This window comes from Catharus ustulatus, chromosome 4, assembly GCF_009819885.2.
Source record: "Catharus ustulatus isolate bCatUst1 chromosome 4, bCatUst1.pri.v2, whole genome shotgun sequence".
NCBI classification, from domain to species: Eukaryota; Metazoa; Chordata; class Aves; order Passeriformes; family Turdidae; genus Catharus; species Catharus ustulatus.
This window is the reverse complement of record NC_046224.1, coordinates 69930050-69952477: the sequence shown is the minus strand read 5'-3', so window position 1 is coordinate 69952477 and position 22428 is coordinate 69930050. Positions and strand designations below refer to the sequence as shown.

Genomic DNA, 22428 nt, shown 5'->3' with positions numbered 1-22428 from the left:
TTTACTTGCCTTGCTTTTATTCCTTTAGTGAATTTGGTTGCATTACTCACTCTGTGGTGGTGTTTCCTTGGTGGGGTGTGATCTGGATAGATGGTGTTAGCAGGCACATAAAATAAAGGCTGCAGTCACAGAACAAGCCTGCCTCTAAAATCTAGTTGCCTTCCCACTGGATAGGCAAATTCTAGCATGTAATCCCATGAGATTCAAGGAGAACAAAGTCCTAAAAAGTGGTAAATTGCAGGATCAAAATACTTTGTGGGAATCAAATTGAGCTGGTGAAAAGCCACATGGAGTGCAGAATTTTGCAATGAATTGAAATACGATTTAAATCTTCACTAAGGAGTTTGTTGCACTGGAATGTTACTGCAAAAATCAGATTGTTTTTCTTTCTATAAACCTGGGGAAACCGTGAGTAAAAGGAGTGGGATTTGTGGTGAGGCCCGTGGGAAGAAATGAGTCCATTGTCCAGAGTCTGCTTCCTCAGCCTGTGGCCAGGAGGGCAGGATGCTCAACCCCTCCCTGTCCCACATCTGCTTGTGGATGCCTGCTGTGAAGTGACCAAGCTTCTGTGTGATGTGTTTGGCCTGACCTCTCCTCCACTGCCATCCAGCAGCAGTTTTCTCCTGAATTTCCAGCCCTTTTTCACCCCTGAGAAGAGCAAAGAGACCCTGAAGAGTGAAGAAGAGGCATTTGGGCAGACATACTGGGAAAACACCATCATAAAGCAAATTACACTGCCACACTGAAAGAAATAAAAGGAAATAAACTCAAAAGACAAACTTCAAGATAAAGTGAATGGGGAGAAGGAAAAAAACTTAAAAGGAAAAAACAAATGTTGCTAAAGACATAGGAGCAAAAATAGATATAAAAATCGTGGATGGAAATATGAATTAATTATGAATTATGGAATGAATAAGAATTAATTAAAAATTAATTGGAAATAGGGATTACATCAGGAGGCTGAGGATCAGGAGATACAGATCTTTCTAGCCATAATCACACTATCTTGGGACCTGTGGTTTTAGGGAAAGTCTCTGAAGACTTCCCTGCCAAATGCCTTATGAGCCTCACATTTCCCAGCTTATCTGCACCAGAGGTAGAGATTCTAAAGCATCACAAGTCCAGGGTTTTTTCTGACCACTATTGAACAACATGACCATCAATTCCTGGCATTTAGTAGGCTCAGCTTGGAGGCTGTGAAGGACTGGAATTGTCAGTGACTGAGTCCTGAATAGATTGTCTGGAGAGGGTGTTGAGTTTCCCTCACTGGGGATATTCCAGAGCTGTCTGGGCACAATTCTGTGTCTTGTGCTCTGGAATGGGCCTGCTGGAGCAGGGAGACTGTACCAGATATTCCACTGCAGTCCCTTCCAACCTGACCCATGCTGTACTTCTGTGACTGTGATTCTATTTAAAAGGGTTCACAAAGGTTGTGGGAAGATAGGTTGAAAGGATGGTGTAGGACAGTGCAGAAGGCAATCTCTCCTGGTGAATTACAGCTGTGCTGATTACTGAGGAGTGGAAACATCTGTGCCTGCCCAATGAGCTTGGGTTTTATAAAAGTGTGGGCTAGGTGGCCACCAGTTGGAGTTGTGCTGCAATTCTAGAGTCAATTTTGGATGGTGTCTGCTGGTTGTGCTGAGGTAAGGGATGTGTGGCTGTCTGAGGCACAGACAGGGTAAGAAGATGTTGTGTGAGGGGCAGACAGGGTTAGGTGGCTGGGTAAGGGACAGGCTGGGGTTTAGCCAGTCCTGCAGAGAGGAGAGAAGGAGTCAGTGCTGTGTAGGGCTGCCTGTAGGGAAAAGAATTAGAGCTGTCAGAAAGAAGTTCTCTGAAAGAAGGCATAAAAAGTTTTCTAATAAAGGATTTGGTGGTGATGCCAGTCCATCTCGATGTTATTGCTGCAAGGACATTTGCCAGGGAGAACATATCAGGTCATTGCTCAGCTAGGCTCCAGGGGCACTGTGAGGAAGGGCATCTCTCAGAAGCAGTGGCATTCAATCAAGACCTGTTAGGATTACAAATTAAGGTGAGTATTTACACTGAGGTAAGAAAAAACACTGATTTTGCTGCAATCTGCTAGAGAGAGAGAAAGGAGCTAATGCAAAGAAGAAAACAATTAAAGGGAAAATGTCTGTCTCCTTAAATGCCTGTCCTTCTGTGGAAATGATGTGGTGCTAGCTTGGTCTTGTATTGAGTTTTCTCTAAAAATAAACTGGGTTGTTACTTGAGCTCTTCCAAAATGCAACATGCAGAAACTGCAAGAAGAATTAGGCCAGAGCAGTGAAGGAGAGAGGGAAAGGTCAGCAGATCGGCTGTGTTTGGCTCCTCAGATTACTCAGGAACCCTTCTTAGAGCAAAAGCTCTGCCTCATCTGTCAGAGGACTCGCAAGCATCCCTGAAGAGCAATAGATTGACCTCTCTGATGAGGGTTTTCAGAACTTGAGCAAAGCTGTGAGTGGGACACAACCAGCTGGAGGATAAGGGATGAAATCAGCGTGGTCATCCAGCACACCCAAACAAAAATTTATCTCAATTTTTCTAGCTTCCTCATATTGTCTCTGAGGGGAGAACCCATCTCAGTCTGCACCTTCCTCATGAGGGGAAGAGAAGGGACAGAACCTGTGTGACAGGGACAGGACCCAGGGAATGGCTGGAGCTGTGTCAGGGCAAAGTTAGGGTGGATATCAGGAAAAGGTTCTTCCCCCAGAGGGTGCTGGGCACTGAACAGGGAATGGTCACAGCCCCAAGGCTGCCAGAGCTCCAGTAGCGTTTGGACAGTGCTCTCAGGGATGCACAGGGTGGGATTGTGGGGGTGTCTGTGCAGGAGTTGGACTGGATGATCCTTGTGGGTCCCTTCCAAGTCAGGATATTCTATGATTCCGTGATTGTAAATTCAACTTGTTTGCTTCTCCGAGAAGCTTTTTATTCCAGTTACTTTGATCCTGATTCTTAGACACGGCAGTGTGAGTCCCCTCGGCGTGCAGCAGCACCAGGGCCGAGGATGGCATCCATGATCCAGGGAAAGGCTGTGGGGAGGGAAGGGCCGTGAGGGGCCGCCAGGGGGCGCCCGCGCACCGCGCCCGGCCCTCAGAGCCCCGAGTGAGTCCCGGGAATCCCGCGGTGGGACGGGAACATTCCCGGGGCTCGCACGGCTCACCTGAGCGCCCGCCTCCGCCACACAGCCCGCAGCCACAGCCCGGCAGAAGGCAAGGTGAAATTCTGAGAAACTGTGTTCTCCAGCAGACCCGATTTGAGGCCTATCCGCAGCACAGGCTCCGTGCTGGATTTGCCAGGGTTATGCCGCTCTTCAGGCCAGCGCATCCTTCAGAGGAGCGTTAAGGAGGTGGAGAAGTGCAATGGCACAGAACTGAAGAAATTGAGCAGAGGTTTTTGCTGGGTGTATTTGTAAGCACAAGGAGCAAGATCAGATCCAAAATGACAATTGAAAAGAGCAATTTAATCTAGTAGGTAAGCCATGAGGCTGACGCTTTCCAAGCTGTTTCCTCACAAAGCCAAGCTGGGTGACTTCTGTCAAGGTCTCTCTCAAACTTTGCCTGAAGTGCTGCCACCTTTGCAAAAGGACCTGTATGAAAACATGCACTTACAGTATCAGCTCATGTTTGAGACTTGATCCTCTAAAGCAAGCATGAGATACAGCTGGAATTTTATCACCGCAGCAAAACACAGCTGTTTTTAATGGTGATACAACAGAAATAGGTCAGAGCTGATTCAGCTGGCACCGACTTGTTTAAAATGTGAGACTGTCACTGTGTCACCCCTTGAAAATGTTATTTCTGAAATCTGTGGAGGAGAGGCACTGCAGAAATTTGAGGTTAATGCCATGCTGTGAAAGGAAGATAAAAAGGAAATTAAACAGACACAACTGTTGCTTTAAATATTTAATTTTTCATCTGCTTTAAACAGCTATTGAAACAAATTGTGCTTCAGTCTTCATTTAGAATGTGTTTGGTGTTAAAGTGCAAAGCAGTTTCAAACTGAGGTCAGACCTCTGAGGAACCCAGAAGAATTTCTCTGATGTTTAAACAGCATTAATTTGATCTGGCTGGGAAATTCTGAAGGAAATACACTCACCTGACCAGCTAATATTTTGTCTGTAAGCCATAAAACTTCAGTTTTTCTGAGGGGAAAAGGATGACTTCCAGTCACTTCTTGTGTTACTTTGTGCATTTTACCAGCAAGGTAAAATGGTTACCCAGAGAAGCTGTGGCTGCCCCTGGATCCCTGGAGTGTCAAACCCAGGCTGGACAGGACTTGGAGCAGCCTGGGACAGTAGAAGATGTCCCTGCCCATGGCAGAGGATTGGAACTGGATCGTCTTTAAGGTCCTTTCCAAGGCAGGACATTCTGTGACTCTGTGAGTTCTGCAGAACAAGACCAGTGTGGTCCCAGCTGGATGGGTATGCTGTCACCTCACACTGCTCTACCTTGGGAACTCCTGCTTTAAATTATTCCTTGGAACCAGCTCGCCTTTGCTGATGGTTTCTCCAAGGTGTGATTTGGCTGCCCAGACTTCTGACCGGTGAGTAATGCCCTTTATCCATCTATATATTAATATCAATGTACTGATATCACTCTGAGCAAAGCGCTGCTGCCAAGCAGCCCTTAGTCCGCGAGGGTGTGAACGCCCAGGGGTTGGCTTGTGCTGCGTCCCTCCTGGCAGCCAACAGCTCGGGCTGGTTTGTTAGTTAGTAATCGCACCGTGATCGAAGTATTTTAAGGATCTGGACATCTGAGACTCTGGCAAGGGAAACCTGGAACTGAGCCAGTAAGGAAACCTGGTCCGCCCATGAGTGTGGCGGATGCAGCTGGGAAGGGGCTTCAGTCCCAGCTCAGGCGCTGCTGCCACTCCAAGTGGCTCCGGGGTGCTGGCCCAGGAAGTTTCCACCCCCAGAGTTTTAAGGTGCAAGCCTGCTGTGCGATGGCGGAGCGAGAATGCGGAACCGTTCAGGGCGCAGAATTCCAGGTGTAAGCCTCACACCGCCACGCCCACCACTGATCCCTGTCCCCAGGCGCCACATCCAGGGCGCCTAAATGCCACCAGGGCGGGTGACTGCAGCGCTGCCCCGCAGCCTGCCCGAGCGCTGCACAACCTTTGGGACAGCAATCTCTTCCCCGTGTCCAGCCCGAGTGTCCCGTGTGAGGCCCTTCTCTCTCGTCCTGCCGCTTGCGGCGCGGGAACAGGGCCAGCTGTCCCGCATCATCAGGCAGCCATAAACCCTTCCCGGATCTTCCTTTCCTGCCGGGAGCCGCCCCCGGTGACGTCAGAGGGGGACGCCGGGCGGGGGCGTGACGTCACGGCGAGGCGCGCGGCGCCGCAGTGCGGGCAGTGGGACGCGCGCTCACCTGCGCGCATCTGGGCAGATCCGCGCTCACCTGCGCTCATTTGGGCACTCCCGCACACGTCTGCCTTCACCTGCGCCCACCGGAGCTGCCCGGCGCCATGGTTCGGTTCGGGCTGACGGTCGTGCGGCAGTGAGTACCGCCCGCGCATCCCCGGCGGTGGCGGTGCCTCTGGGGCCGCGTCCCCTCCTAGGGCACGGGCAGCGGGAGGGGGAAGCTGAGCAAAAGCTCTCAGGCGGGGCAAGAGTAGGAATGGTGCTGTGAACATTTCTCCCGTGAAATGTTAAAGAGTTGCTGGTTGGTTACTCGGGTGAATTCCTAAGGTGACTTTTTCTCCCACTCTGTTGACAGAGGTTTGTAGCTGATGGAACCAGGTAGCTCCAGCTTTATGCAGCTGTCAGGTGAAAACGCTTTAATTTGTAGGAAAGCTGAGCTTTTTTTTCTAACTTACTATAAGCCCCAGGGGAGGGGGGATTCTGCCCCTCTGCCCCACTCTGCTGAGACCCCGCTGCAGGGCTGCACCCAGCCCTGGGATCCAGCACAGGGAGGAGAGGAGCTGCTGGAGCCAGAGCAGGGACACCAAGGGATCAGAGGGATGGGGCAGCTTTGCTGGGAGGAAAGGCTGAGGGAATTGAGATTGTTCAGCCTGGAGAGGAGAAGGCTTTGGGGGGGGAATTCATTGTGGCCTTCCAGTGCCTGAAGGGAGCCCACAGGAAAGATGGTGAGGAACTCTTGACAGGGGCCTGCAGTGGCAGGACAAGGGGGAATGGCTTCACACTGACAGAGAGCGGGGTTAGATTGGCTGTCAAGTAAAAAATGTTCCCTGTGAGGACGGGGAGGCCCTGGCACATGTTGCCCAGAGAAGCTGTGGCTGCCCCAGCCCTGGAAGTGTCTAAGGCCAGACTGGATGAGGCTCAGAGCAACCTGGGGTAGTGGCAGGTGTCCGTGTCCATGGCAGAGGGTGGGACTTGGATGATCTTGAAGGTCCCTTCCAACCCAGATCATTCCATGAGTCTATGATTTTTTCTGCTCTGATTTCCTAGGCTCTGTTTCTTCCATGTGTGCAGCTCTGCTGCTGCCTTTCATAATCTCTGGAACTGGTTCCCTGTAAAGTTCAGAAAAGCAGCTGCCAACACGTGCTTGTCAAAAGAGGGCTCCAGAGTCTTCCTGCAGCTTTTTTCTCTCCAGCACAGAGGGGTAGTTGTTACAGATAAATTGTGCTGCATTTATGATAAATTTGAGAAATCACTTCTCTTATTTTCATTCCAGATGGCTTTGTCTTATTAAAAACTGGCATAATGATTGGAATTGATATGAAAATGATTTTTTATTGTTATAAAAGTTTTGCCTGGATGGTTTTGAAAAGAGTTTGTCCTGCACTGTCTAATATTTTTTTAAATTCAGGTGCTGCTGTCTCTTGTTGGTACTTAATACAATATTTTTGAAAATCCACTAAAATGATAATTTTTTTTGTTGTGTACAATGTCTTTCAGTGGAGAAACGAGATACAACAAAGACAAGATACTGCAAGGTTAGTAGGAGCTGTTCTGTTAGCTGGTTAGAGATGGAGAATCGTGGTTAAATAATGTCACCAACTACTCAGATGTTATTAAGCAATAACACTGTAAACCTTAGAGACTTACACATAAAGTCAGGACATGGCTTTCATAACGTTACAGAAGATTTTAAATCGCCCTCCACAGAATAGCAACAGATGTTGATGCATTTTGTGTTTTAACAGGAATATTAGAAGAATTCCTTTTTCTACACAGGGAAAAATATGTTGCATGTAATAAAATAAAATGGTAGCAGCACCTTTTAATAAAGACTCCTTAGCACTGTGTTAAATCCCAGTAATCTCAGTTTGGGAAAAGGAGCTGCAGAAGGATGGATGAATATCCTGATGTGAAGGAGGCTGTTGCTTCAAGAAGGGAATCTGTTACTTGCAGTAAAATCCTGCGGTAGGGCAAGGGAGAATGAAAAGGACAGGGTGTTTGAAAGCTTGAATTGTTCAATCCCAACTCTGTCTAGGAAGGCAGTCTTGATGAGACACTTTAGAATTAGACTTCACCTTAGTGTCTGCTGGCTTGTACACCCAGAACTGAACACACTGAGCTGCCTGGATGTCTGCTATAGGAAAATCAAGGCTGGGGTTGTACTCTGAATAAATGAACTTTCTACAGTCCTTCATGTTGTGAAGGAGAAGTGTGCTTCCAGGTTTTCGTCCCTTTGTGACATTGCCATTTACAGTTCTTGCAGCATGGATTTGTGCACATAATAAGATGCATAAAGAATATTCCCCTGCTTTACTTGCTTAAAAATATTGATGATGTTTTTTGAATTCCCTGCTCCTTGGTGTAGTGAGTTCCTCTCCAGTGTTGACAGAACATAGCTTCTGTTTTTGAGCAAGCCTCTTCTGTTTTGAGATGTGCAAGACCTTTACCAGCACACTGGGGGTCGGACATCTCGTGCCTGAATTACAGATGCGGTGCTCAGAACTTGAATTCTGGACTTCTAGTGTCCTGTCTTTTGCTGTTGGATTGTGCATTTTCTTAGTGAAAATAGTTTATTTTCTTTATTCTGAATCTGTCAGGAATTTCACTCTCTGTGCTCTGGCTTCCTGCAGAACTAGAATGGGTAAAAGCTGTGGATGTAACAATCTGTTACGTGTTTGTCCCTCCGCCACAGTTCTGGGTTCTCCTGCAGACTGAACTGTGGCAGGAGCACTCCTGTTCAACTCAGGCTGCATTTCCAAAGTGCTGCTTCTCTCAACACTGTCCTAGAGCTCTGTGGCCAGTTATTCTCACAGACTTTCTGTCTGGAAAGAGTTTTTGGAAGGTTTGCTGCTTTCCAGCTGGGTTTGCTCCAGCTTGCATGAGCATTACTGTCAGTGTGTGAGGTGGAGAGGAAGAGACCACAACAGATTGTTTGCATCTCATTCTCTCAGCGGTATTGTCCTCTCTTATTTGCATTTAACAAATCTGTTTATGAAGTTTCAGCTGTGAGATATCTCTTGCAGGTACCTGACCAGTGACCCTTCTGAAAATGGTCGCATTTATTAAATGTTTTATGTTTAAATTTGTCAAAGCTATGGATTGCTGTAATTACCATTAATAATGATCCTTCTCTCTTGCTAGACTTCACTCATTTTTATCATTAAATTTGTGTGACTGAGTGTAGGGAATACTAGAAGAGCAGTAACTTTTCCTAATGGTTTGCTTTACTAAAGGAGAAAGGTTTTCTTATGACTGGGCAGTTTCTTTATGCCTGGTCAGCTGCTAAATGGTCTAAAATTTGCATATCTTAATGTTGTGGGGTTTTTATTTTGTAGGTCAAGGAGTGGATGAGCCACTCTCTTCAACTGGTTTCAGGCAAGCAGATGCTGCTGGTTTGTTTCTCAGTAATGTGAAGTTTACCCACGTCTTTTCAAGTGACCTCCTTCGGGCAAAGCAGGTAAGTGCTTCTTGAGGCAACAGCTGGTTTCTGGCCTTTGAGATTTTGCTGTGGTGATGCAAAAACAGTGCAGTGACAGAGCCAAAAGCTGCCCCTGGATCCCTGGAAGTGTCCAAGGCCAAGTTGGGCGGCACTCTGAGCAACCTGCGATAGTGGAAGTTGTTCCTGCCTGTGGCAGGAGGTTGGAACTGGGTGATCTCTAAGGTCCCTTCCAGCCCAAACCAGTCCACGATTCCATGATTTGCCATTATTTTATATGGGCATTGTTCTTGCTAAAGGAGTAATGGAGACTTGGAGGTATCACAGGCAGAAATGAGTTTCTCTCTGAAGAAGCAAAGCAGGTTAGCTGTAACATTGTTGTGTGTCTCAGGCACTGTGGCTGCTTGCTGTGTTCTTCTGAGGAGTGCAGACCAATGCAGGCAAGGTCAATTTTTGCTGTGAAATCAGTGCAAGGATCATTAAATGTGCAGAGATGTTGGATTTTGTCAGGCATGTCACACCTCTTGCCTTGATGCAGTAAATACACAATATAGATTAGAGAAAGAGGAAAAACTACATGGAATTACCCATGTGACCTTGTGTGCAGGATTATGAAATACTCTTAATTAAGGAAGGAAAATTTTTGAAGTCAGAGATCAGTTATTCCAGGAAGGTCATGTCTCCTGTGGAGGCCCTGTATTTAATTCTTCTGTTACTGATTCTGTGTTTTCAAGAGACATGTAGGGGGTTGAAACTCCTAAACCATTCTTGTTTGCTTGCTTTCTGCTGTGTTGTTCTGCTTAAAGTCTATGAAGCTGTGTTGTAAACCAGATCAACCAAATGTAGTATAAATCTCCTTTTTTTTTTTCCTTGAAACATACACCATCAACATCGCTCATCAGTTTTGCAGCACAATTCCAAAGACTGCGGTAGGAGCACAACTTAAGCAGAAAACAAAAGAGACAAGGAGGGAAGAGTGCAATAGTTGGATATTTTAAAAATGCAGAATAGCTGCCTGAGTCACTTCCTTTGTGTGTGAAGGGCAGCGATGACACCTTAAAACATGAAGAGTGCTTTCTAACTTCCATAAGTGTCTGTGCTGTGTGTCTGCCTTATGAGAATTGGTTTGGGTTTTTTTTTCTTATATTAGAGACAGTGAGGAGCATTTTCAGAATTGCACTCTCCTAATGTGAAAGACCTGGATTTTTCTTTTGTGTACAGGAATTGCTTTGCCATTTGTTTGACAAGCTATCCAGATGCTGGGAAAGCTTTCCCAAAGATGTGTTAAGCTGAAGTTTCCATGTGTTCAGAACTCCCTTTCTTGGCAGCTGCAGTTCTGTGAAGGGCCTGTTACTACACTTTCAATTCACAGCTCGAGTATGGGAGGAATGTACAAGTTCTGTTGCAAAAGATTAAATTCCTGCATGTGATCATACAAATAACTGCTGTGCATATACACAAGGAAGTGGATTCAACCCTGTCTTTATTTCTGTGTTCTTGTTTAACAGAAGGTTTAAGTTCCAAGACCAAATTTGTCCTAAGCAATCTATTAAATGTACCAGTAGTACAACAAGGATGCTTATTTGTGCCAGAATCCAAGGATCATTTTCAAAATGGGTTCTTTAAATATCCGATTGATTTGGTATGGATGTTTGCAGAGCTCAAACTGTCTGTGAAGCCAGTGCAGCCTTCTCACTTGTGTGCATGTGTGAACCATGGACATGCTCCTGTGTCACCTGCTCCAGGTGACTCTGCCTGGGCAGGGTGATCTCCAGAGGTCCCTTCCAGCCCTGAGGATTGGCTGTGGCAGCCAGACAGGTGTCAGGTGTTTTTTCAGTTGGATTAACTGAGCACTTTTGCAGAACACAGCTGTGAGTGTGGCCCATGTGCTACAGGAAAAGACTGTGTGGGCATGATTACTCTGTGTTCTACTCAAGAGAAGATGAGGCTCTTATCCCAGTAAACCCTGCTGCCCACTTCTTACAGGTGCTCTGTTTTTGGGTGTTCTGGAATTTGAATTGGGAAGGAACTGCCAGAAGATTGCAGCTTTCCTATTTTTATGGCCTGGCATGGGCCATCTATCCAATTCTGCCAGCCTGGTAGCTGAAAATCTTTGTTTCTTTGGTTTGGATTGTTGGATGCTGCTGATGGTATTCGCCTTGGCTGTGGTGGTGTGAGGTGGTGTGTCTGTGTTCTGTCCAGTTGATGTGACTGTATATTCACTTTTTAGACTGCTGCTGCCATTCTAGGGAAAAACAGGTTTTGCAAAGATTTGGAAATCAAGTACGATGCAAGACTGCGAGAGAGAGTAAGTGCCAAAAGAATTTATCAAACATTGAACCATTTGAAAATGTAACTTCCTGCTGATGGGTATCTTGGCTTATTGAATGGTAGATTTAGCAATGGAAAGCATTGTTTGATGTGTTTTTAATCACTGGAAACTGAACTATTCACATCAGGGACAATAAATTGTTTGCAGAATGGTGAAGCAGAGCCAAAATTAAGTGATGAATGTTGTAACTAGGCTGCTTTAATGATTTAAATAAGGTAAGATTTAGTGTTTAAAGAGCAGTACATGATTGTAGCACTTCCTGTTTGAATCTTTTTTCACTCAGAAATTTCAGTTCTTCCCTTGAAATCAGCAAGACCTTATTATTTACTTTTAATTGTGAGGATACTTGTGTGGTTTTGTTTCTTTTTTTTTAGTATCTTTTTCAAAAACTCTGAATTTAAGTCTGAAGACTTTATAGATCTTTGGAGAAAATTCTGGTTTCTTACATGTGAAAAATAACTCCCTGTAGCCTTTCTGCAAGCAAAAAGAAAATGGGGTTTATCCTCATGTGAAGGGCTATGTACAGAAGCACTTGCACTGTGATGTCAGTCACAAAGACACTTCAGTTGTATGCTGGGGATGAGTGTCAGTGGAAGAAAAAAATCTCCATGAAAAGAAAGACCAGACTGCATGTCATGTTTTGAATGTCCATGCTTAAAATGAGATGCTGCTCTTAGTGAGCATATGTATCTATATATGTATCTGCTGTTTAAAAGGATATGTATATAAAGATATTTCCTCACCCAAAACTGGGATAAAATGTAAAAGGTAGCTAAGTGTTGGAAATCCAAGAAAACAAAGCTGTGAAGATCTGTTTGCAGCCTCTGGAAGGGGCACAGGAGACCTGACCCATCCTGCCAAACCCTCTGTTTCCCTTACAGAAATATGGTGTTGCAGAAGGAAGGCCTTTGGCTGACCTCAAGGCTATGGCAAAGGATGCTGGAGAGCAATGTCCTTCATTCACACCTTCTGGAGGAGAAACACTGGATGAAGTATGGTATTTATTTACTTATTTATTTACTGACTGACAGACACACCGACTTAGTTATGCCCTGCTTTCTAGGCTTTTTTATCAGTGCAATTGCAGGTATTGGGAGCTTGCTACTGAGAGCTCAGCCCAACCAGAGATATTTTCTAAGCTGAAAAATGCTTCTTGTTCTGATAACAGTGACTGCCAGGTGGGGAATCTCTTTATAGCTAAAATAGTGATTTCGAGATTGACTCCTCATGAAGCTCTGGCTCACAGGAGGATGAATGCAATTGCTCTTTGGAGGGCAGAGGAGTTTGCACAGGAGTCAGTAACTGTGGTGGTTTGTATAGACTGGCAAACCAAAAGCACTACATTAACTTATATTGACTTCTGAGCCTTGTCTGTGGGAAATCTTTGTCTTTTAACTGAAGTGGTTATGTGTCCGATTTCTAAAGGCCAGATCTGTGCTTGCTTCACAACAATCTCTTCGTTCTTCAACATTCCTTTCTGACCTTTCCCTGCAGGTGAGAGAGCGTGCAAGGGATTTTTTTGAATTCCTGTGCCAGCTGGCTGTTGAGTTGGAGCAGAAGGGGCACGGCAAGCCTGGTGCCGCAGGCAGGAGCTCAGGAGCATCTGGAGAACAGTTTGTTTTCCCTTGGACAAACCACTGCAGCGAGGCGGAGCCAAGCTCTGAGGGCAGTGGATCTTTCACCATATTAGATGCCAATATTTTGGTGGTGAGTCATGGAGCCTACATGAGGAACTGGATTGGCTATTTTGTTTCAGATCTCAACTGTACCTTACCAGCAAATTTAAGCAAGTCCCAGCTGTCTTCTGTCAGTCCCAATACTGGAGTCAGTCATTTCATTATAGAACTTGAAAAAGGGAGTTTATTAAACCCCAAAATCACGTGTGTCTGTCTTAACCAAGACTCTCACTTAGTGGATGTGGGAGCTGAATGTGTAGCTTCAAAAGTGTTTTAAGAGTCTCTGTGGGGGTCGAGTGGGATTAGATCACAATTTTGCTAAGCTTGGGAAAAGTATCTGTAGTAATTACTGGGATTGGCTGGAATTGCTGACACTAAATTGCAAAAAGGGAGACATGCAACTGCTTGCCATCTTAAAAACCACAATTTGCATGGTCCCAGCGCCCAGTATAAGTTGGCAGTAGCAAAATAAAACAAATATTCTCTGTTCTTAGAAACATAATACTTGCAGTCACTTGCATATCTGCTCCTACAGCACATATTTCAAACATATTTCCTTTGCATTACTCCATAATTATTTTGGTTACCTCCAAGTGAAAGGGTTGGGAAGGGGAGAGCAGTGGTACCTCAAAGCTGAGCTATGCTGTGTTCTTATTTTATTGCAAAATGCTACATTGTAATATGAAACATACATGTTTTAAAATAAATTTTTGAATGCAATAGTAGAACCTGGGAAGGAGCATTACCCAGTGGGAGAGGTTTGGTGCAGAGCCAGAGGATGTGACTCTCTCACTGAATATCTGTGAGACTCTGGGCAAGTCTCCTTTCCATTTGTGAAGCAGGAATGATGATAAACCTACCTCACCAGGAGTACTTCCTAAGAAATTGTTCAGGTTGTCAAGATCTGTTGAACAGCGTTGTGTACAAACACAGAGTATTTATTTTTAGCTGTGAGTGGGATAAGGAACTTCATGTGCATGAAGGAATGGTCTCTTTTCTGGAAAAGGAACTTTCTCTCTGGGGTGAGTTGTACCAGACTGGAATCCTTCTGACAGCTGCAGTCATGCACTTGATTGTGTGAATATTTTTGCCCAGAATGAGGCAAGTTTGATTGTTTGGTGATTGTTGGTGTTAATACTGCATTCTTTCCCCACTGGGGTGTTTGTGGTGTTGCAGTGTAAGGTTATCTGCTTTGTTATTTATAAGATTCACATATTTTTTTCTTCATTTGCATATTTTAAACCTGTTTAAAAAAATAAAAAATTAAAGGCTCCTGAATACAACTCCCATTTAATCCGTTTCTTTTGAGGTAAAAATCTTTCTTAATATTGCTTTGCTCAGATCACCTAACTTCCTTTTTTTCCTGCCTGGCCTTTTGCTGTGGAAAAGACTCTTAGTGCTGGTGTTGTTTACAAGTGTCCAAGCTCTTTTTCAGTCATAAAATAATTTGTTCTCAATATTCTGAAGGAAATAAGCCTTCACATGAAGCTAAAATGGGAATGAGTTTTGCATGGACTCTTCCAGCTCTGTGAAATGCATCTTCCTAGAAGGCTCCTCAATACTAAATTGATGGTCAAAATTGAACTCTCCTAAACTGAATTCTCCTGTCAGTGCTTTAAACTGATGAAAGTCTCCTGGAACTGCCACAGCCTGAATTTTGCCAGTCATTCCCAATTCTGGGAGCCAGATGAACAGAGTTGAAAATGCAAGAGGGTGAGTGGAGACATGACATGTTTATCTCCTTCAGTCTGTCACTTCATCAAATATTTCAAAACACACTAGTGATTTGGGTGCTTCTCATAAGAGGTTTCTTTTTCTTTCTTGCCTGCTCTCAAGCAGGTAATGAATGTTTTGTTCTTGTTGATGATGCCATAACTTAGGAGAACATCTGCTTCTTTGCTAAGTGCTTTGCTACTGCTTGGGTCACATATTCCCAGAGGGATTTTTGACTCTTCCTCTAGAATAAGCATTACCTTATTTTTTATTTTTATAGGTCATTAAAATTTAGACCCAACTTAAGAAACCTGTGTGTGTGATGGTTTTCTTTAACTTATTGTTACTAAATTCTTTCCTCTTGTAACTCTCACACAGGGCAAGCAGATGGTACAGTAGTGCCTAACAAGAAAAAATACCAAAGGGTGAAACCATTCAGGTTTTCTAAACAGCACCTATCTTAATGAAGTCACATTTTTCAGTGAAAATGCATCGGAATCTCCCACTTCAGACTCTGTAAAACACTAAAATGCTGCAAACACATCTTCCAGTCGCCAAGCAGTCAAGAGTGTGCGTTCCCAGATATGCTTTTTTCCTCAGTATCTACTTTTGACATAGCTGGAGAGAGGGACCAGCCTAGGAGCCTTATAGCCTGCCCTAAAATAGTTGCACTTGTTATTTCTCCTTTGTTATGTCAGATGTCAGTTTCTCTCTGCCTTAAAAAGTCACTAATTTTGGAAGTTTCTGAAGCTCATTCTAAAAGTTGTTTTCTTTAGGTCTGTGTATAGTATTCCTCCTTTTAAGTTCTTACATCAACTGAGACTGAATCTTTTTTGGTCAAGTGACTCTTGTGCATTGGTACAATACATCTGTACAGCATGGGAAAGGAGAGCTGCAGCAATAGGTGGTTCCATTAGGAATAGTAACAGAACATAAATATTTGAGGGATTAGGGATTACTCAGTAGTGGCAATGGATGCTGGACCCACTAACATCATTTGTTCATCATCTTTCTTCTTGAGCAGCTATCAGGCAGAGAGCTCTGGTAGTATCACAGTTTGCTTCTTCTAAAGCCAAGATATCTTCTCTGTTCCCAGAGTTCTTTATTGTCCAGTCATAGCCCTGCCTTTGCAAAAGGAGGAGTTTTTCCTTTTTTTTTTTTTTTGGCTGACTCAGATCCACAGCCCACATGCCTGGACTGAAAATGTGTTAGATTTCCCCCAGATGTGTCCTGCTTTTGAGGGCTTTGGCCATGAACCTGAGGTTTTTGGATCTTAGTAATCCCATTAGGCAAATGGCAGCTGCAGGGGCACAAATGAACTGCATTGTGGTTTGTGAGCTGCTTCTGTGGTGTCTTATGGAGATGGCAGAGCCACTGTGGGGGATCTGTGAGTGTGGTGGTGGCTCCAGTGCCGTTCAGGAGGGTCTCCTGTGTGACAGACAGCTCTGGGGTTCCTGGGGTGCTGGGACCCCACGTGGCAGTGGATGACTTACCTGAGTGCCAGAGGCTGGCAGCAGGGCTCCCAAGGGCACAGAGGGTAAGGCACAGGAGGATACTGGGATAAAACCCAGGCATCTTGAACAGTTTGTTAATAGTCACCAAAGGAATGCCCCTGCGGTCCAGGCAGAACTTGTTTGAGTGTAATATTGTTTCCTTCTGATGCCCAGTTGGGTCTTCCAGCCATAGCTGAATGGGAGCAGGATGGTGCAGCAGACTTGACTGGAATAAATCCTGAATGTATTTTGGAAGAGGAAGCCATTGAAAAGTGAATTTACTGAATTTAAAAGCTGAGGTGGAAAATGGAGGTTTGATTTCAGAAGGGCAGGAATCACAAAATTAGTATTAGAATATCCTGAGAATCATGGAGTCCATTTCCTGGCCCTGCATGGGGCAGTCCCAAGAATCACAAAACTTTATTCTGCTTCTCCAAAGAAATTTAAATAATGGTTAATGTGACAAATTTTGAAGGAGAAAGTAATTACAGACAAGAGAGGCAAATGAAACTTGGAATCTAATTAAAATGAGTTTTTATCACAAGTAGTTCACACTGGACTAAATGGGTACTTCTTTGCTGAAGTAACTAACGTATAGGCCAGGGATAAGTGAAGTACAATCTAGCTGAATTTTAATTGAATGTTTAATTCCATAATGGAGACCATCAGCTCAACTGGAAAAGATAAATTTTGCTTAGGAGATGAAACATGGTGAAGAAGGTATGCAAGGAATTAGTGGGCATAGAAGCAGTAATATAAGGTCAAGCACTGAACTGGAGTAAAGCTGCTATTTAAGTCCCTTTAGGGGGCACTTTTTGGTAATGACTTGAATAAAAAGACAGGAATGTGGAAATATTAATGAGAAGGCATCATCAATAACGATGTGGGGCAGAATAGCATGCAGAGGAGGAAATGATGAACTCTCAATCTTACAACTGCTTGAGTCTTCACAGAATGGGTCAGGCTGGACCCTGACAGTGGCTCATGTGGTGCCACCTCCCTGCTCCAGCAGGGCCATCTCAGAGCACAGGGCACAGGATTGTGTCCAGATGGTTCTGCAGTATCCCCAGTGAGACTCCACAGCCTCTCTGGACAATCTGTTCAGGGCTTCTGAAGTTCTGCCTCCTGTCCAGGTGGAACTTCCTGGGGTCAGTCCCTGCCTGTTCCTCTAGTGCCACTGCTGGGCCCTGCTTGTAGCCCTCCCTGCAGAGGCTTTTAATTTACCAAGTATCTTTTATCCTGAGATCTTTGATCCAGGATCACAAATAATTCCTGGCAGGACTGAGCTGACAGACCTGTGGTTTCCCATTGCTCGTAAAAGAGATTTCCTAATAGAGGTTAAAAATCCCTTCACGGTCAGTCTAGACCTACTAAGACACTGTTTTTCTCATCATCTTTCCCAGAACTTTTATATTTGGCATATATGAAACACCTAGGAAGCTGAAACCTGTGAAGCTGGAAGTCACAGGGGACAGCAGCAGACAAAACATTTTCAGGCACTGCTGCTACCGTTTGTTCACTCAAGTACTTCTGGAAGGGGGAGTTTGAACAGATAATGCAGAATCCACCATTTGGAGAGAATGGATAAGTTTATTGGTACTTTTATGAAAGGAAATAATCTCTTTAATACATCATTATAAATACTTATAAATATTCTGTGGGATTTAAGACCCACTCAAATAAATAAATAAATACTGTGACATAAATAAGTAATGCTTTCTTACTAGCTAGTGCTTGCTAGCATCTCCATTGAAGAATAAATTCTTTTAGGTTTTGATACAGTTGCCTATAGTTAAAAATTCTGCTTTTTGATGGAAAATCCACTGGGTGTTTAGTTTTTGCTTACTTATCCCCTGGCTACTGAGAGTGAGCAACTCTTCTTCCTCCGTTTTAGTGTAGAAATATAGAGATGGTCTATAGATTTAACCTCATCAATATTTCCCATCAAAATTGAATGTAGGCAGAGCTTTTAATGGTTCCAGTTATTGTGGGGCAATTGCCTCAGAGTCCTAGAGAGGAACTCTGGAGCTTCTGACAATTAATGCAAAATCTAGACTTTGCTGGTCTACTTGAAGTCCAGAGCTCTCAAGGAGCAAAAGCCAAGACTAATGGTATAGGAATCAAGTAAAGATATCAAACTAGAACATAAATAAAATCACACCTCTCCACTGTATAGACAGCAAAAGTCTTGCTGTATTTTGAATAAGCAAGGGAAGGTACAACTGTCTGCACTTCCTTTAGTTCCTTAGAATCATTCTTTTCCTTCAGAAATTAATCGAAAACCACGATAACTTTAGAAAAGCAAATTCTGAGAGATGGAATTCTTGAACTAATCCTGATAATTTGGCTTGTCCTGTGCTCCTAAGTATTTATACTAATTAGGAATCTCTCCATCTAGGAGAACTATTCTAAGACCAGCATCAGGACCTATGACATTTCCAACCTGTGCCAGGGCCTCCCCACACTCACAGGGCACAATTTCCTCCTGATATCCTGTCAGTGTGGAGCCATTCCCCCTTGCCCTGTCTCTGCAGTTTCTGATGGGGAACCCCTCTCCAGCTCCCTTGTAGCCCCTTCAGATATTGGATATGTGACATATATGATAGTTTTTATATAATGAAATAAAGCACCAGTTTGCTGTGCTTGGACAGGATGGTGCTCTGCTGGAATCTTGGATGCTCCAGGTCTCTACATCAGTATCATAACATCAGTTTCCCATTTCTTACAAGGGATTTCTTTTTTTGGTTTGTTTTCCTCATTGATGCAAACTTCAGGTGATTCAGACCCCAAAAGGTTTGGTTTGTGTTACTCTTTTTCAAAAATAGATCTTCTTTCCAGTAGAGCCCAAGCTGGAAAAATCTGACTTGTACTTACAAGATGGCAGTTTACTGACAAAACAAGATTTGAAGCTAAGGAACAGAAATTCTCCCAATGTCTCCTAGGGTTTTTAAGAGTCACTTTGGCATTCAGGCTGAGTGTGACAGCTTCTTTTGCCCTGTCTTCACCTGGTGAGCGCAGGGGCCGCAGTTATCTCGTGATGTAGAAGCGGGGGCTTGGGTACCTCCTGGCCTCCATCATAGCATGGGGATCATCGGGGTTCACCACATCGTTCTGGTTGATCCTCATGGGCTCCCTGGGCATGTGGGGAAAGTCTGCTGGCTGCTGCTGCAGGGAGCCAGGCACTGGGGTCTTCCTCTGTGCGACCAGGATCTGGTGAGGATCTACCGGATCAACGTCTGCGCTCCTGGTGTGTCTGTGGGGCTCAGGGGTGTTGAATCGGAACAGAGGGATCTCATTCCTCCTGGACAAAAACTGGGAGTATGGTGGTGGGTTCATACCAGGGAAGAAGGCTTGTTTAACTCTGCCTAAGCTCACCAAGAAGTGGTGTTTGGGGGATTGGTACACATCGTACCCGTTTTCCAGTGTCCTGTGGTTGAACACACAGTCCTCTTGGCTGAAGTAATGCTGAGGGGAACAAATAGGACACCTGTGAGCAGAGGAGTCTGGTGAATTACAAACACTAGTTAAAGAGGGAAAGAGGGATGAGATCTCGCAGCAGGTGTTTTTCTAATCTCCCAGGTCTGTGTCTGACCCAAATGTAGATCAGAGATGCGTGTCCATGCTTTCAGCAAAGGAATTCTAATGGTAAACCCTCTTTTCTCCCAGAGGGTCCCCACCCATGGCTTTGTGCTACAGATTGGTCCCTCACTGGATCCCATTTCATTCTCATTTACCCAGGCAGGACCTCAGATGATTTTTGTCAGCTCTACAATTTAATACAATCAAAGGAGAGAGGTCAAGCTTTGCTAAGTGTCAGATCTTCTCTAGCACCTTCCCCTCCACCTGCAGCTACACAGGTTTGCCCTGGCTGGGGAAATGGGTACTACAGCAGCAGAATGCACTGGCCATGCAGCCTCAAGGCTTGGGAAAGGTCACTCACCGAGCCAAATATGTTTCCTTTCATGTCCATACACAGGTAGCGTCCACTCTTCACGCCTGTGATTATTAATGAGCCAGCACCCTCAGACTTGATCATTAGGGCACCTGTTCAGAACAACAAAAACATCAAGATCCATCTCTACACTGCATTTATAGATCCACAGATGCTCTGGCAGGAAGTGACCTCTGGGAATCCAAACCAACCTCCCACATTAGTTGGGACTGTTGCCCACCCTAGATCAGGTTTGCTGTGGCTTTGGAAAATTCTCAGGATGGAGGGCACCTCTCTGGGTGCCCTGTTCCAATGTGACACTAAGACAACTCCCAAAGACAACTTTTTTCCAGTCTGAAATCCCTAATCGTGATCTGAGGACATTGCTCTCAGTTCTGCCATTGCCCACATCCAGGGGGAGTTTGTCCCCTCATCTTTGTGACTGCCTTGTGGTATTTTTTCAGTGGTGCCCAGCAGTGGCACCAGAGAAACAGGCAGGAACTGATGTCCAGGAAGTTCCACCTGGATGTGAGGCAGAACTTCTGTCCTGTGCAGTGATTGAGCCCTGAACAGGCTGTCCAGAGAGGGTATGGAGTCTTCTCACTGGGGTATTCCAGAACCAGCTGGATACAATCCTGTGCCCTGGGATGGCCTTGCTGGAGCAGGGAGGTGCGACCAGGTGACCCCCTGTGGTGCCTTCCAACCTCAACCAGTCTGTGCTTCTGTGATTACATTGCCCTTAACATCCTTTTTGCTGGACTAAAACCACAACAGGTCATGATCAAAGCTCCCTGAAAACCCTGTGCCAGACCAGCTCCACCTTCTACTCATCCAACTTCAGCTGGGATTGCTGTAGTGCTCCAAGAGCAATGTCACTGGTGCCAGGTAAAGTGGGAATAACAACTTTCCTTGACCTGCTCCTTGCTTTTGACTCAGTGTTGCTTTGTCCCACCCTGGAGATCTGTGCATACCCAGGGCATGCCACCCTGGTGCAGAACTTGGCACTTCCCATTGTCTGGTGGCTCAGTGGCAGCAAATAAGTCACCCTCCCTCTCAATACCCCTTCTGTTGTCTGATTTCCATCTTTCCTGCTCCACCATTCCAAATCCTGCTATGCTTGTTTCATGGCAGATATGGGAAAATGTGATATTTTGCTGTCTGTTGTTCTCTAAAATCCCACACTGGTTCTTGACCAACATAGCTAAAAAGAGCTTTATAAAATCTTTAAACATGTAGGAAGAATTACAAGGCAGTGCCAGCATTTCTGAGAATGTTTCATTATCAATTCCTTAAAAAATCCTTTTTCCTCATTAATTAAATTATAACTTTAAAAAACATTCACTTATCTAAAAGCTTTGTTACCTAGTCTTAGATTTTTAACTGAGTGTATAAAATAGATGTAATTGTAATAGTAATAATAGTAATAACAACAACAGCAACAACAACAACCTGATGTTATGATTCATAGCTAGTTGTGATTTGAATGCTGCTAAGAGAGAAGTCTTTTTGAAATGCTATGAAAGAACCCTAAGTCTTAAAGCCCCCCACATTTGTCTACTAACTAATGAGTTTGGGCCAGATATTGAGTAAAGGAAGAAGAATAAACTATTCTCTGTTGAAACAGAACAATAAAATATATAATAAACTGTGAAGACACAATTTGAGAACCTTTTAGGGCATAGTTTCTTCTCATGAGCCCCAAAGGCTGAACTTTTCTTTTATGCCAGTCTGGTCTTTCATAGCTTTCCCCTTTTTAACTGACCTTTGCATGCCCATGTTCTGTGCACATTGAAATTTAAGTTTTGGTAGTTTTCAGCCCTCCACCCCAAAATACAGAATTTATGGATGCCATCAGTTTTCCAGCACTGCTCTGGCAAGTTGCCTCAGTGCAGTTTCTTTGGTAGCACCACCAGTGGGAAGTAGCTATTTGGGGGATACATTACCAATTTCTAGTAGGAACTTCCACCAGAAACTGGGGGTAAAATCATGAAGTGAAGGATAATTCAGGTGGTTTTTCCTTGCAGGGAATTAGAGGAACCATAGGACTTTAGTTGTCCTAGGCAAGGAATGAAATTCCCTATCAACTCCATTTCTTTGGAGTGACTGTATTTGTTAAACAGAAGGAGAATTATGGCGTGTATTTTCCATCCCATGGCTATGCTCTGCCTGCCTGTCTAGTGAGAAGAGAGGATTTTCTGTAGGTGTTGAGGAAGTAAAAAATCTCATTGTCCCTGCCCTGCTCCCATGGAAGCCACTTACTGTAGATGGTTTGGTGAGGAGCGCCATCGACGTAGCCGTCAGCGTTGATCTGGAGGTGGAAGCTGCTCCTCTCCGTGTCGGTGTAGAGGTGCATCAGGTGGTCTCCATTGCCCCAGCTGGGACTCAGCAGCGGAGAGGAGTTGGGAAAGGCGAGGGAAGCCTTCAGGCTGCAGAGCAGCAGGAGCAGGGAGCTGCAGGGAATGCCCTGTGGAATGGCTCGCCACTCCAT

The 22428-nt window shown here is 44.7% G+C and overlaps 2 protein-coding genes across 3 annotated transcripts; one reads left to right on the top strand and one right to left on the bottom strand.

The window, feature by feature from the left end:
* Positions 1–5291: 5291 nt before the first annotated feature.
* TIGAR (TP53 induced glycolysis regulatory phosphatase) lies at positions 5292–14086 on the top strand. Of its 2 annotated transcripts, none has more exons than XM_033058623.2 (6): positions 5292–5495; positions 6857–6894; positions 8695–8816; positions 11026–11103; positions 12009–12119; positions 12622–14086. In XM_033058623.2, the coding sequence occupies exons 1-6, from the start codon at positions 5464–5466 to the stop codon at positions 13078–13080; spliced, it is 840 nt and encodes a 279-aa protein (XP_032914514.1). In that variant the 5' UTR covers positions 5292–5463; the 3' UTR covers positions 13081–14086. The 2 variants fall into 2 exon arrangements, with proteins under 2 accessions (XP_032914514.1, XP_032914515.1); XM_033058624.2 differs by having other exon boundaries at positions 5318–5495; positions 12009–12124; positions 12622–12756.
* Positions 14087–19036: 4950 nt separating this feature from the next.
* On the bottom strand, positions 19037–22428 carry FGF23 (fibroblast growth factor 23). The gene is made up of 3 exons (XM_033056820.1): positions 22200–22428; positions 19950–20053; positions 19037–19474 (listed from the first exon to the last, which is right to left on the bottom strand). The coding sequence occupies exons 1-3, from the start codon at positions 22426–22428 to the stop codon at positions 19037–19039; spliced, it is 771 nt and encodes a 256-aa protein (XP_032912711.1).